Here is a 12,935-nt window from a genome sequence, read left to right on the forward strand (position 1 = left end):
GATATGAGATACCTTTGAACCGTCTGCATGGCAAGTGTTCTGTGGGATGGATGAATTCATGTTTTTCAGAGCAAGCATTTTGAGCTTCCTTTAAGTTAATAGTTTGTTTTGTTGTTGTCGTTGTTGTTTCTGTAGGCCAATTTTGAGAAGATTGAAAATGAACTGAAGGAAATCAACACAAACCAGGAAGCTCTGAAGAGAAACTTCCTGGAACTGACTGAATTAAAATTTATACTTCGCAAAACTCAGCAGTTTTTTGATGAGGTCAGACTATTGTTTCTTTTAGTATTTGAGCAGCTGATATTACACCAGCACAAGTGGGCCATATTTTTATTCCAGTAATTATTTTAATTTGCTAGTTTGAAAGCAGTACCATCTCTGCACCCTGTTTTAGTTGAAGAAATGTCAGATTATGTTCCATTTTTCATGCAGTACACAGCCAGCCATAGTTTTGTATATTTTTGCATTTTCAGCAATTTTTCATCTCAAGATGGGGAAAGGAACCCTAAAGTAGTTGTATAAACATAGTTAGATGAAATTTTTACATTTTAAGGTAAGTATATGCTTCAAGCTGAAGCAACAGGAAACAGTTATACATGAAATTATAACAAAGGTTTAATCTCTAAACCTTTTGTCATTAAATTTTAATTTTTATCCTCTATGTTTGCTTGTCAACCTTTGAGCACATTTTTAAGCATCCAGACAGCACATCACACAATTTTTCTAAGAGCTTTTCTTTATTTATATGGAAACTTGGTAGGATGCCTGTTTGAAATTCCTGGATTTTCATATAAGCTCAACTTCATTACCTTCTAGGGAAAAAATGTTAAGTTCCTGGGTTAAAAATGTAAGTTGCCAGGTAACAGCTTGTTGAGGTGGCCCCATGGAAAGGATTTGGAGCAAGGCTTTCAGGAGGCTTCCTTCTCCTAATTAAACCTGGGGAGGAGTCTTGGCTTTCAGCCTGAATGTGCTTTCTCTGCTGGCACAGAGAAAATATGGGTAACTCTCTTTTTTATAGGTGTCTTTGCCACCACATTAGCAACATCAGACATTTCAGGGATTCTCCCAGTCACTGTTCAGTGTGCCTTCCCATCAGTTCTTCATTTCCTTTGCTTAACAACAACAAAAATTAACAAAGCTTTGAAAAAATAGAGGGCCCATTTTAGTTAGCATCTGATATGTCCTCAGTTTTACTTTTAATTTCTGTCTTTTGAGGAAGGAATAACTCTCCGTAGTTCTAGAGCCTGGAGCAGGGGTTGGCCAACCAGCAGTATCAGCCTCACCTGGGAACTTGTCAGAATGCAAATTTTCGGTTCTCACACCAGACTTATTCAATCAGAAACTCTGAGGTTGGCACACAGCCCAGCAGTCTGTTTTCTCAAGGTGATTCTGAAGCTTGCTAATGTGAGATCCATGGGGCTAGAGAAAGTGAGCTGAAGATGTGCTACATTCCTCGGTAACTAAGGATTTGACTCAGAGAAGCTATGCTAATTAAAAGGATCTGCCAGAGCCAGGGAAAGGGGAAAATCTCCTAGGAATTTAATTACCCAGTTGTCCTGAGAGTAAGGGTCTGGCTGCATATCAGGAGAGGGTTGGTGTGAATATTCAGTTTGCTGAGTTCAGAATTTTGAGACTGATGGTAACTTCTTTCACCAGTTCCCCGATATCATCACATAAGGGTGTGGGACAATGTGATTAGCTCTTTCCAAGTGTTTCAGGTCTTTTGCAACAGGCATGGCCACTTATTCCCAGTAGTTCTGATGAACAAATAATCTGAAATTCCAGTATACTCACTGCCTAAACAGTATTGTATTTATACTCATTAATTCACAGAGCATTTGAAGAGCATCTGCTCTTTGTGAAGCATAAGATGGGTAAGACATGGTCCCTGTGTTCAAGGAGTTTGTCAGTTAGTCATATCAGGAAACATCCCTGAACACAGTGCCTCCCTATGCTCACAGATGTGTGCTTTTCTATACATGTCCAAGCTGCTGCCCACAGATCCAAAGTAAATCTGGCCTCAAGATCAAAGCTCAGTTACTTTTATCATTATTTGGGAATTCTTTTACCCTCTCCCCTGTTTTTTTCTCTTTTGAGATAGCCTTTAGTTTACTGCTGGGATGTTGCTGAGATGTATGAAAATGTTTTTCATAACCTCCTGAGTTTAAGGATTGGGATAGGCTTCCTAGGCTAGTTCATTTTGGGAGAAATTCTGAATAAAGACTGACAAAAGGATTCCCTTAAGGGAAATAGTTTTTTAAACTGTTAATTTTATAATTAAAAAAAATAGTAAAAACAAAAGAAGAGGATATATAAAATAGATAACTAATAAGAACCTGCTGTACAGCACCGGGAACTCTTCTCAATACTCTAATGACCTATACGGGAAAAGAATCTTAAAAAGAGTGCATATATGTATGTGTATAACTGATACACTTTGCTGTAGAGAAGAAACTAACACAACATTGTAAATCAACTGTACTCCAACAAAAATTATAATAAAAAAAGAGGAACCGCTTGGAAAGATGATATAAGATTTTAAGGGCTTCCTAGGTGGTGCAGTGGTTAAGAATCCGCATGCCAATGCAGAGGACACGGGTTCGATCCCTGCTCCATGCTGCAGAGCAACTAAGCCCGTGCACCAAAAAAAAAAAACAAAAACACATTTTAAAATTGTAGCTATGGGTTTAGGAATTTTCTTTGTGATTAATAGGTCTAAACATGAAATGCCCATCCTGAGAAGGCTGGCATGACCTTCACGCCCTATCCATTTTGCATTGTTTACCTCTCCTACTCATGCAAAACATTTTTTAATCTTTGAAAGTACTTTTGAGCATGAGGCCTTGACTGTGAGTGGTTCTGCTGCTTTCATCATCAGCCCCTCTCATTCCAGTATGAGGAGTCTTCTGCAAGAACCACTCCTCCTTTTCTCTCCTAGTGCACAGTGTCTTGCCACCTCTTGCCATTAGCTTGTAGTCTCAGCCAGGTCGCTTTCACTAGCCCCTGCCCTGCTGTGGCCACACAGCAGTCTCAGGTGTCCCCGCCATGATAGGAGACAAGGCCTCACAGAGGTGAGCGCGTCTGCACGTGCGAGTGCACGCTTCACATACTACAAAAGAGAAGGAAACTTGGGACCCTCAAATCTCAAAAATGTAGAATTTTCATGAGACTTTCTTCCATGCCTGAGATTATAATGTTTGCAAATGTCCTGAAACACTACCAATTTTAAGCCCTTCTTTTTAATATAATTTGGTGAATATGATCAATAATTTACAATAATGAGGTAGCAGAAAATGGCTAAATCAGAAAATGATTCTTTGCATCTCCAGGCACAGGGGTTATGATTGGCCAGGTGTGTAGAAAGGGAGAAGTAAACATATATTGAATATTCTTATGATTTACAATGATTACAAATTTGACTTAGCCGTTTCTTATCCAGAGCATTTAAAATGACTTGTTGATAATTATCCTTTTCTCAGTCTTCTTGCTTATGAAGAACTGTAAGAGCTGGAGAGATTTCTCTGCATCTTTTACCATAAGCACCATAATATTTGAGAGCATAAAGAAGACTGGAAAAGTAATGGTTAATGGCATGCAGATCCCTGCCTTCCTTTCCTTCTGAGTTTCCCATCCATCTGCTTTCTTTTCTTTCCCATCTGCCATCTCCTTTGGGGTTTGAGTGAATAACTTAGGTGATGAAATGTAATTTCTTTCTCAGTGTAGATGGAAATAAAAGTGTTTGCTCTTGGTAATGTAGCTTGAACTGGATGTGCTGCTTGTACTGAAGTGTAGAAATAGAACTACTGAAGTTCTACTACTTCCTTTTTCAAGGCATGGTTTTAGTATTTTGACTGGGGGAAGGGGTATATCAGAGGGCATAGCAAGTAATTTAGAAGAAACTTGGCAGTGCTTTTATTAGAGAACCCAAATTAAGATTTAGATACTTGATGACATGGTTTTAGATATTGCTTTAAAGGCCCTCAGTTAGTGGTTCTAGACATCCTAGTTTCTCATCAGGCACAGTTATTTCATTTGAAAAATTTTAACTTTCCTCTCTAAGCCTTAGGATTCTTAACTATGAAATTATTAATTAGAATATTATTACAAATCTCTCTTTAATTTTAATTCTGCTGGGTTTTGGTTTTGTTTTATTCCCAGAGAATTCTAGATAGAGTCTTTGGAGTAGTGTGGTTGCTAAGCACTATTTGCTGTTCTATCAGTTTTCCCCTTTAGGGTACATATGTTTTCACTGGTTTACGTAAACCAGGTCTTGTGAACCATGCAGGGAAGTAGACAGGAGGCTTGTGGGTAGTAGTCAGTTTCACTGATTTTTGCCAAGGGGCGTGCTAAGAGGAAGCTGAAGTGCAGAAGTCATCTGGATCTTCAAAACAAATTGCCTGTGGCTTATAGTTAGCTGATTTGATTTTTTTTTAATATTTAATTATTTGGCTGCATCAGGTCTTAGTTGCTGCGCACAGGCTCTTCATTGCAGCGTGTGGACTTCTCTCTAGTTGTGGCGCACGGGCTCAGTAGTTGCAGCATGCAGGCTTAGTTGCCCCTCAGCATGTGGGATCTTAGTTCCCTGACCAGGGATCAAACCCACTTCTCCTTCATTGGAAGATGGATTCTTAACCACTGGACCACCAGGGAGGTCCCAGCTGATTTGATTTTAAGTAGAAACCAAAAAAGTCCCCTAAGCTTCCATTTGAGAGCAAGTGGTAACCTGTGCCCCTGTTATCTCATCTAAAAGTTTTCCAAATCTCATGATAGTATTTCTCTACACTTCTGGTGTACCCACTATTTATCCTTCCCATTTTTTTTTTTTTTTTTGGTTGTTGAGAGTTGATCCTGCTTCTAGAACTTACCTCCCAAACAATTGCTTTCACTTATTTAGACTTTCAGACTTATCAATTGGTTTATATTTAGTTCCGCATCCCCTGCCCTTTGACTTTACATTTATGGTCCTAAGACTTTATCAAGAGGGGTTCCCACATGGCATTTTTTTGATAGTGGGGTTGACAGGAATAGAATCAAATTGAAATTTGGAGTGAAAATGATAGAGAAAAATTCTCCTTTTTGTTTAGTTTTGCTTTTGAAAAGGAAGATTATTCTGGCTCACTTCTAGTCTTTGGTTGAACAAGTACTGTGTGGATATTGAAGTTCAGGAGATCAGGCGGTGGAGAGGTGAATTGGCCTTCATTTTATTTATTTATTTGTTTGTTTTTGGCTGCATTGGGTCTTCGTTTCTGCGTGCAGGCTTTCTCTAGTTGTGGAGAGCGGGGTCTGTTCTTCAGTTGTGGTGCACTGGCTTCTCAGTGTGGTGGCTTCTCTTGTTGTGGAGCATGGACTCTAGGCACGAGGTCTTCAGTAGTTGTGGCACGTGAACTCAGTAGTTGTGGCTCTCAGGCTCTAGAGTGCAGGCTCAGTAGTTGTGGTGCACTGACTTAGTTGCTTCGAGACATGTGGGATCTTCTGGGACCCGGGATCAAACCCGTGTCCCCTGCATTGGCAGGTGGATTCTTAACCACTGTGCCACCAGGGAAGTCCCATGGCCTTAATTTTTTAGGGTAGCTTCTCCTTCCTAAAGAGAGGAAAGGTAGTGAGATGTATTGTGTAGAGAAAGGCTGGGAAATGTAGACCTGCATCTGAGAGGATCCTGTTCCTCCTTCGTTATATTGTATAAACTGTCATGGTGGAAATCATTTTAAATGTAAACCATCAAATTCATCCACACGCTCTATGTTGGCTTATTATCTGTTACTTTTTCTTCACTTCACTTGATTTAGATTGTTGGCTTAAGCTATGTTCTCAAGAATCCTTAAACTGTAAGCCTACATGAACTTTTTAATGTTCCTAGATTCCTGGTCAGAAACTAGGACATTCAGATATGTTAACCTTTCCTCCCCTTTATTGATGCAGTGGAGGCTCATGCCTGCCCAGCTATTGTGCTTCTTATCCTTTTGGACAAGGAAATACTCTTCAAATCCCGTGGTTTGGATTAACATTTTTTACAGTTTTTGTGCTGAAAGTTCTCATATTCTGAATTTTTAAGAGCATGGAAAACCAAGAAATCTGGAGATACCCCTTTTATTTTTCTCCTGTTCAAGACAGTGACAACACCTTGCTTTCTTCCTTGGAAAGAAAGTCTCTATCTTTTACATTCTTACATAGAGAAGATTCTAGTTTGTAGCTGCCTGGAAAGTTGGTATTGAATGTATCTGCAGAGTTACCTTGTTTTTGCTCAAAAGGAAGAAACACTTCAGCTTCTATCCATATGCAAAAGTATTTCTTGGTACTTTCATGGCTCATTCAGGGAAACATAAGAGAAAAAATGGTTTCCACCAAGTAACAGATTTATACAGGTGTCACCATCATTTAATGTTTTTTTCTTTATTCCTTATTTCTAAAACCATTTCCCCAGGTGCTTTACTGGGACAATTCTGCTTCCTTTATCTCTTGTTTCTTTCCTTTGTTTTCTTCCCCTGTTCTTCTTGTCTTCTTTTTGTGAGTATGTCTTCTCTTTTGGTGTTTTTTTTCTCTCCATCTTTATTTTCTGAACTTATCTCCTGGTTCCTCGTTCCCTGCATGCCACTAACTATTTTCATTAGATATTAATTGATTTGTGAATTCAGGCTGAATTGCATCATCAGCAGATGGCGGATCCAGACCTGTTGGAAGAATCCTCATCCCTCTTGGAGCCAAGTGAGATGGGAAGAGGCACACCTTTAAGACTTGGGTGAGTACCACTTCAACCCTCCGTACTCAGTGGGATCATGTTCATTTTTGCTTTTCAAAAGAGCAGTGAGGCTGGGCATTCGCTTGCTTCCAGGATGCCCTGTTCTGAGCCCATTGCAAGGTGTTGCTAAGTCGCTTTGGATTCGGCTCCTGAGTCCTTCTGTCAACTCTCTGCTGAGCCAGGAATCAGACTTTGGCAGCCCTTTTGACATAGCAATGTATAGCCTCCTGTTTGGCACCTTTGCCCGCTGCTCTCATTTTCCTCCCATCCTGTGGCATGGAATAGTTCCCAATCTAGCTCTTCTCCCCACAGCTTCGTGGCCGGTGTGATTAACCGGGAGCGCATCCCTACTTTTGAGCGCATGCTTTGGCGGGTGTGCCGGGGGAATGTGTTCCTGCGTCAGGCTGAGATCGAGAACCCCCTGGAGGATCCTGTGACTGTAAGACAAGGAAATTGCGTCTCGTGGAGTAGGTTTTGTAAAGGGAGCTCAGAGCAGTAACGAAGCAGGTGCCACCTGAATCTGACCCTCCCACAGAGGAGCCCTTACGTTTACTCTTGCTTTGATCTATGAATTTGAAGGACTGCTCTTTTCCTCTTTACTGTCATCGTGTGTGTACATACAGTGTATACATGACATATACGTATACATTTTCAAGCTTTACCCGTGTAGGTATTATTTTGATTGGAAGTATGTTTTTTCCAGTTATTTTAAACTTTAGCTTTATACGTTTTCTGTTACTTATCTGGGACCAAAAGAAAATTAACTTTCTATGAAAATTGACTTAAAGCAAGACATATGGTTCCAAGTTTGGTAACATCCATGTGTAAAAAGAAGAGAGATTTCCTAAACTGTGATCTTTATAAGCTGATGAAACTTTAATTGATAAAGTTTTTTGTCTACTTATTTGTTGGGAGTTTTAGGAACTTAGTTTAAAGATTCATATTGTGCAGGATAGGAATATCTTCCCCACCCAATGCTTTGGAAAGTAGGAATAGCTTAGCATCGTGGCATTTGACATAGTGGGACAGAGTTCTCAGCAGAAACCTACTTTTAGTATGGTGAGTCCTAATTTCAGGGATGACAAGCGAAGAAGATTAAATGTTCTGCAAAAAATTTACTTCACTTTGGTATTAGTATTATTTAGAAGCCTGGAGTTGGTTTTTATGTTCTCAAGTATCTTTTGGGTTTCTCCAATTAGTATTCTTTTTTCTACCTAAGAAGAGAGGTTGAATTATGAGGCTTCTCAGAGTGGGTGGGTCATGCAACTAGAAATGATCCTGGTAAATGGATCTTATCCTCGGTACCAAGTGGGAGTGTGGTGACGCTTTGGTTGCAGTGAGTGTCTCCTTACACCGAGGAGCAGTGTCAGTATCTTATTGAAGGCTGTCCTTGGGCAGAGGAGACATTGCAGTCAGCAGTCACACCTAGTGTGGAGCCATTCCCAGGAGTATTCAGCCAAGTTCCTGGGCAACAGGAACATTATTTTATCAACAAATCAAGTAAAGGGAGGGGTCTGGGTATTCACAACAGAGCAGCTGCACGCAGAATGTGCTCCAGTTTATTCCTAGAGAACTTAGGAGTTTAAGACCCTGAGCCTTTCTTTCTTCACTCCTTCACTCCTCTTCCCTCTTTATCCTTCTGAAGTTTTGTGTGATTTCCTGTTATAAAACCTGTATAGGAATAGGAGAAAATATAGGCAACCAGAGGCAGTCCTGGCTCATACCCACTATTGCTTATTTTCCTGCTCTTCCCCCCTAGCCTTTGCCTCATACTTCAGGTGTGTAAACTTGATATTTGGAATGGATTGCCTTCCTCCCTGCCCCTTCAAGTCTAAATTAGCACAGATCATGAGATCCTACATCAACATTCTTTCCCAGCTACTCAGTTCCTTGTAGCTATTCAGTCCCCTTTATCTGGAGTTTCTAAGCATGGGAACAGGCAGGAATGGCTTCCTTCTCTTTCCTCTTCTCAGTACTTATATCATTTAGGCAATATAAGATTTATTCAGTTTAAAGTTGAATTAGTAAATAGGGCTAAATTCTGTTGAGAAGAGAATCATCTTTGTATCAATGTGAAGCTCCTCATTGAGTTTAAAAACAAGTACAGGGCTTCCTTGACGGTCCAGTGGTTAAAGCGCCACGCTTCCAGTGCAGGGGACGTTGGTTTGATCCCTGGTCAGGGAACTGAGATTCCACATGCCGTATGGCACAGCCAAAAAATAAATGAATAAATAAATGAGTACAGAAAGATTTTTGTGAATCAGAGATTACAGGGCAAATGTTCTTATAGTAGAGCTTAAGAAATAGATTTAGGATAATGGTTACAGTACACAGTTGCCATACCTCTAAAGGATTCCAGTTGTTTCTTTTATTAATTTTTTTGGCCATGAGGCATGTGGGATCTTAGTTCCCTGACCAGGGATCAAACCCATGCCCCCTGCAGTTGGGAGCACGGCATCTTAACCACTGGACCACCAGGAACTTCTCTCCAGTCGTTTCTATATCGCCAAGAAAGTAAGTTACTTGAGAAGTTTCCTCCTGGATTATGAGTCTAAATTCTTGGTTTGGGCTTGGGGCCTAGGGAGACCACGTGCACAAGTCTGTGTTCATCATTTTCTTCCAAGGCGATCAGCTGAAAAACAGAGTCAAGAAAATCTGCGAAGGGTAAGAGAAACGTGCCTCCCCCGAGGGCGCAGCCAGGTCACCTAACTATTAAGCCTGTAGAATAGTGAAACACAAACCCTGTTAGTCCACCTTGACACGGTGAATATACTTTTTAATAATGTTAAGGTTATTGTAAACAATTAGAAATGGCCTAAGTTTATTTTTTTAAATACTGTCAAAATCACAATTTCCTTTTCTTGGAAAAAGTAATTAGGACTTGTGGTTTATAAATTCTGCATTGTTCTGGGACAGTGGGTCTGCATACCTAGCAGTGTACCATAGGCACTGTGCCCTTAAACTTTTCTGAAATTCTGCCCATGAGATCTTTTTTCCATGCCATTTTTCTCCAGCAGTTTATAATGTATGAGTAATTTGTATCACTGTTTCTTTTTTTTTTAATCTAAAGGAATTTAATAGCTACAGAGAATGTCAAGACAGTTCAAATGTTGCTGCTCTGTCTGTAGGCCCCTTCCCATAAATAATTATTGTTGATTAGTGTATCAGTCTGAACTAATCCTGTTTTGGTCCTTCTAGTATTAAGATTACTTTCTGAGATTATTTAAATTGGCTATGTTAAGAAATGTCAGCGTTCCTTAGGCTGTGTCTGCACATTCCAGGTTCCGGGCCTCACTCTATCCCTGTCCTGAGACGCCACAGGAGAGGAAGGAGATGGCTTCTGGAGTTAATACCAGGATTGACGATCTCCAAATGGTACACAGAGACCTGGAGGGAATTTGTTTTTGTGAAATGCTGCAATAGGAGACCATTCTTCTTCCTCGAAACACTAACAGTTAGTTTATTAGGCACCTGCAGCAGCCCAGTGTACATTTCTTTTTTTTTCTATTTTCAAGTCATTCTCTGAAACTTTTTCCCAGCTCCCATGGGGAATGACTTAAAAATGGTGTGAATCATCTTCAAATAAGACAGAAATGCTCTGCATCTGAAGTCATTGTCGCTTAGAGTATTCAGTTCCCCTCCTCATGAGCCTGAGATATTTTTATAATAAAATATGCTTAGTTAAGAAAAAAATCAAATAATATAGAAGTACATATCAAATCAGTTCTGCCTCTCACACACACACTCTGCCTCCAGAGGCAGCCACTCTCAGCAGCTTGGTGTGTATCCTTCTGGTCATCTTGAATCTGAACCATAGGGTCTAGCCAGAGAGTCCTGGTGTAACTCTTGAACCCAAGAAGAAACTCTTACCAAATCGCAGTGTGTGTGGTTTGCACACACCCGTGGGTGTCACGGGGTTCTAAGGAGGGAGTCGTGATTTATGCATACGTGGAAGGAAAAGGGTGCCCAGTTGGAGCTTTGTTCCTGTTGCAAGGATGTGATGATTGCCCCCTTGAAACATTAATGAACATACTTAATCCCAAAGGCAGTTCTTTCCAGCAGTGGCAAAATTGTCAGAGATACGTTGAAACTCCCATTTCAGCATCCATTCTCATCTTTCCCTCCAACCCCCATTGTATATGACCCACCGACTTGACCTATTGCAGCTCCTTTCAGATACACTTATCTGTTTAACCAAGGGCAGGGGGATTTTTAGAGCTGATGGTGGGTGATGAGCCATATTCGTATATTCTGGGTTCTAGGACTGTTCTGCCCCCTCCTTATGAGGAAGGCTTGTGGTAGATTCTAAAGAACATGTGCAATAGTCATTATAGATGACTAGAATTTGATTTTTAAAACGCCAAACTGTAGGAAGTAAAATTTTAAAAGGGATTGAATAGCAAGAAGTGAGATTTGGGGGTGGAGAACGGGGAAAGAGAAAAGCAACTAGAACATTGCTTGCAAGTTTATTTAGCATCCTTCCTGAAGTTTAAATAGTAATTGTGAAATTGTCAACAACCAGGAGAGAAAGTAGCTTTGTTCCTTTATTCTCAAATGACACAAGAGTTTCCCCAGCATGCTGTGGCTTTTTTTTTTTTTTTTTTTTTTAAAAACTTCTCATGGAAGCTACTTTCTACTACCCAAGACAGTTTCTCAGGGAGCAGTTACGACTTTTTTCCTGAACTGACTTGAAAAGCCAGCTATGATGGAGACTTGTGCTAAAATGATTAATATATATTTTTTTCCTCTTCAAACAAATGTGGAGATTTAAGATAGATTCTCACGCACAAGTGTGAGTTATGGGTTCCTTGCCCAATTTTGGCTTTGCCCCTCTTCTGCTATAGAAATCTTGGAATATTTGGTGATATAATAAGGCAGTAGAATGTAAAGTATCCCTGGCCCTTCCTCCCACTCTATTCTTGGCAATGTGATTCCTCCAAGGGAACCCTGCAGTGGTTTCCAAAGGATCAGTCTTCTTTTTCCCGAGAAAAATCAAGGCTTATCTGCTCCGTGATGACTGTGGTATGTGGCAGTCTAAATCCCCTCTAAAGGCCGTGGTGTCTCCTCCCGCCGGCAGGGAGTCTCTCTTGGCAGAGGCGGGTGCTGGTGTTCAGCAGTGCCTCTTTCCCACCATTCCCTGAGGCTGGCTTATATTCAGGGGATTCTGCAGCTTGCTGTTCTTAAGTAGGGATTTGACAACCTGGTCAGCTCCTGGGCCTGTGATGCTGACTTCTTCGACTCTGAGTTACAGGCCCCACATGGAAAGTCCTTACTCTTTAATGAGCTAGATAAAAGCCAGTGACCTACATTGTTCTGCTGTGGATTTAGTGGTAAGATTAAATATAGAGAGAAAAGCTAAAAACCATTTTCTCAGGTTTCTCTTCAGCGTGAAGCTAAATGAATATGAATGTTAGTAACTAGAACTCTGATTTCTTATAATTTGCTCCCCCCCCCAAAATAAACCCAAAACCATTCTAGCCGGGGCGGGGGTTGGGGGCACCAGATCCCCAACAACCCTTCTCAGAAAGGTGTGCCTCTTTGCCTTCATAGCCTGAAATCTAAGACTGGTGCTAGAAGGATCCCTCTCCTGCTCCTTTCTCTCCCAAAAGGTTCTGAATCAAACAGAGGATCACCGTCAGAGGGTTCTGCAGGCAGCTGCTAAGAACATCCGTGTCTGGTTCATCAAGGTGCGGAAGATGAAGGCCATCTACCACACTTTGAACCTGTGCAACATAGATGTGACCCAGAAGTGCCTGATTGCAGAGGTCTGGTGTCCTGTCACTGACCTTGACTCCATCCAGTTTGCGCTCAGAAGGGGCACGGTGAGTCCCCCACAGCTAGCAGTGCAGCCTACAGCCAGGAAGAGAGGTTCCTACCAATAGTAACATGAATCAATTACATTTTCATGGCACTCTTAGTCTCAGAGTTCTTTAATATACTCATCTTGTACTCATCTTGTATTCTGACAGTACATTTCATGTATCCTTATTTTTCAGATGTAGAAATTGTAGTTCAAAAAAGATTAAATGATTTGATCATATACCCATGATCCTTCAGGGTAGCTCATGACCAGTACATCAATTTCCTGATCCACTCCTCTCTGTCCATTAGACTAGTTCCATAGTATAACCCTTGCAGTCCATTTAGTAGTTAATTAGAGCTACTGCCCTGTCCAAAGCACTGATCTAGGGGCCAGGAG

The 12,935-nt window shown here is 40.8% G+C and overlaps 1 protein-coding gene across 6 annotated transcripts in view; it reads left to right on the plus strand.

Moving 5' to 3' along the window:
* The window catches only part of ATP6V0A1 (ATPase H+ transporting V0 subunit a1), a 54,086-nt gene that overhangs the window by 13,952 nt on the left and 27,199 nt on the right, over positions 1 to 12,935 (plus strand). For 3 of the 6 annotated variants that reach the window (XM_057714238.1, XM_057714236.1, XM_057714240.1), the window contains 6 exons: positions 136 to 264; positions 6,633 to 6,736; positions 7,049 to 7,175; positions 9,318 to 9,400; positions 10,018 to 10,111; positions 12,346 to 12,558. In XM_057714238.1, coding sequence (XP_057570221.1) covers positions 136 to 264; positions 6,633 to 6,736; positions 7,049 to 7,175; positions 9,318 to 9,400; positions 10,018 to 10,111; positions 12,346 to 12,558 — 750 coding nt within the window. The remainder of the gene's footprint in view (positions 1 to 135; positions 265 to 6,632; positions 6,737 to 7,048; positions 7,176 to 9,317; positions 9,401 to 10,017; positions 10,112 to 12,345; positions 12,559 to 12,935) is intronic. The other 3 variants (XM_057714239.1, XM_057714237.1, XM_057714241.1) reach the window with 1 other exon arrangement.

This window comes from Hippopotamus amphibius, chromosome 17 (genome assembly GCF_030028045.1).
Source record: "Hippopotamus amphibius kiboko isolate mHipAmp2 chromosome 17, mHipAmp2.hap2, whole genome shotgun sequence".
Taxonomy (NCBI): domain Eukaryota; kingdom Metazoa; phylum Chordata; class Mammalia; order Artiodactyla; family Hippopotamidae; genus Hippopotamus; species Hippopotamus amphibius.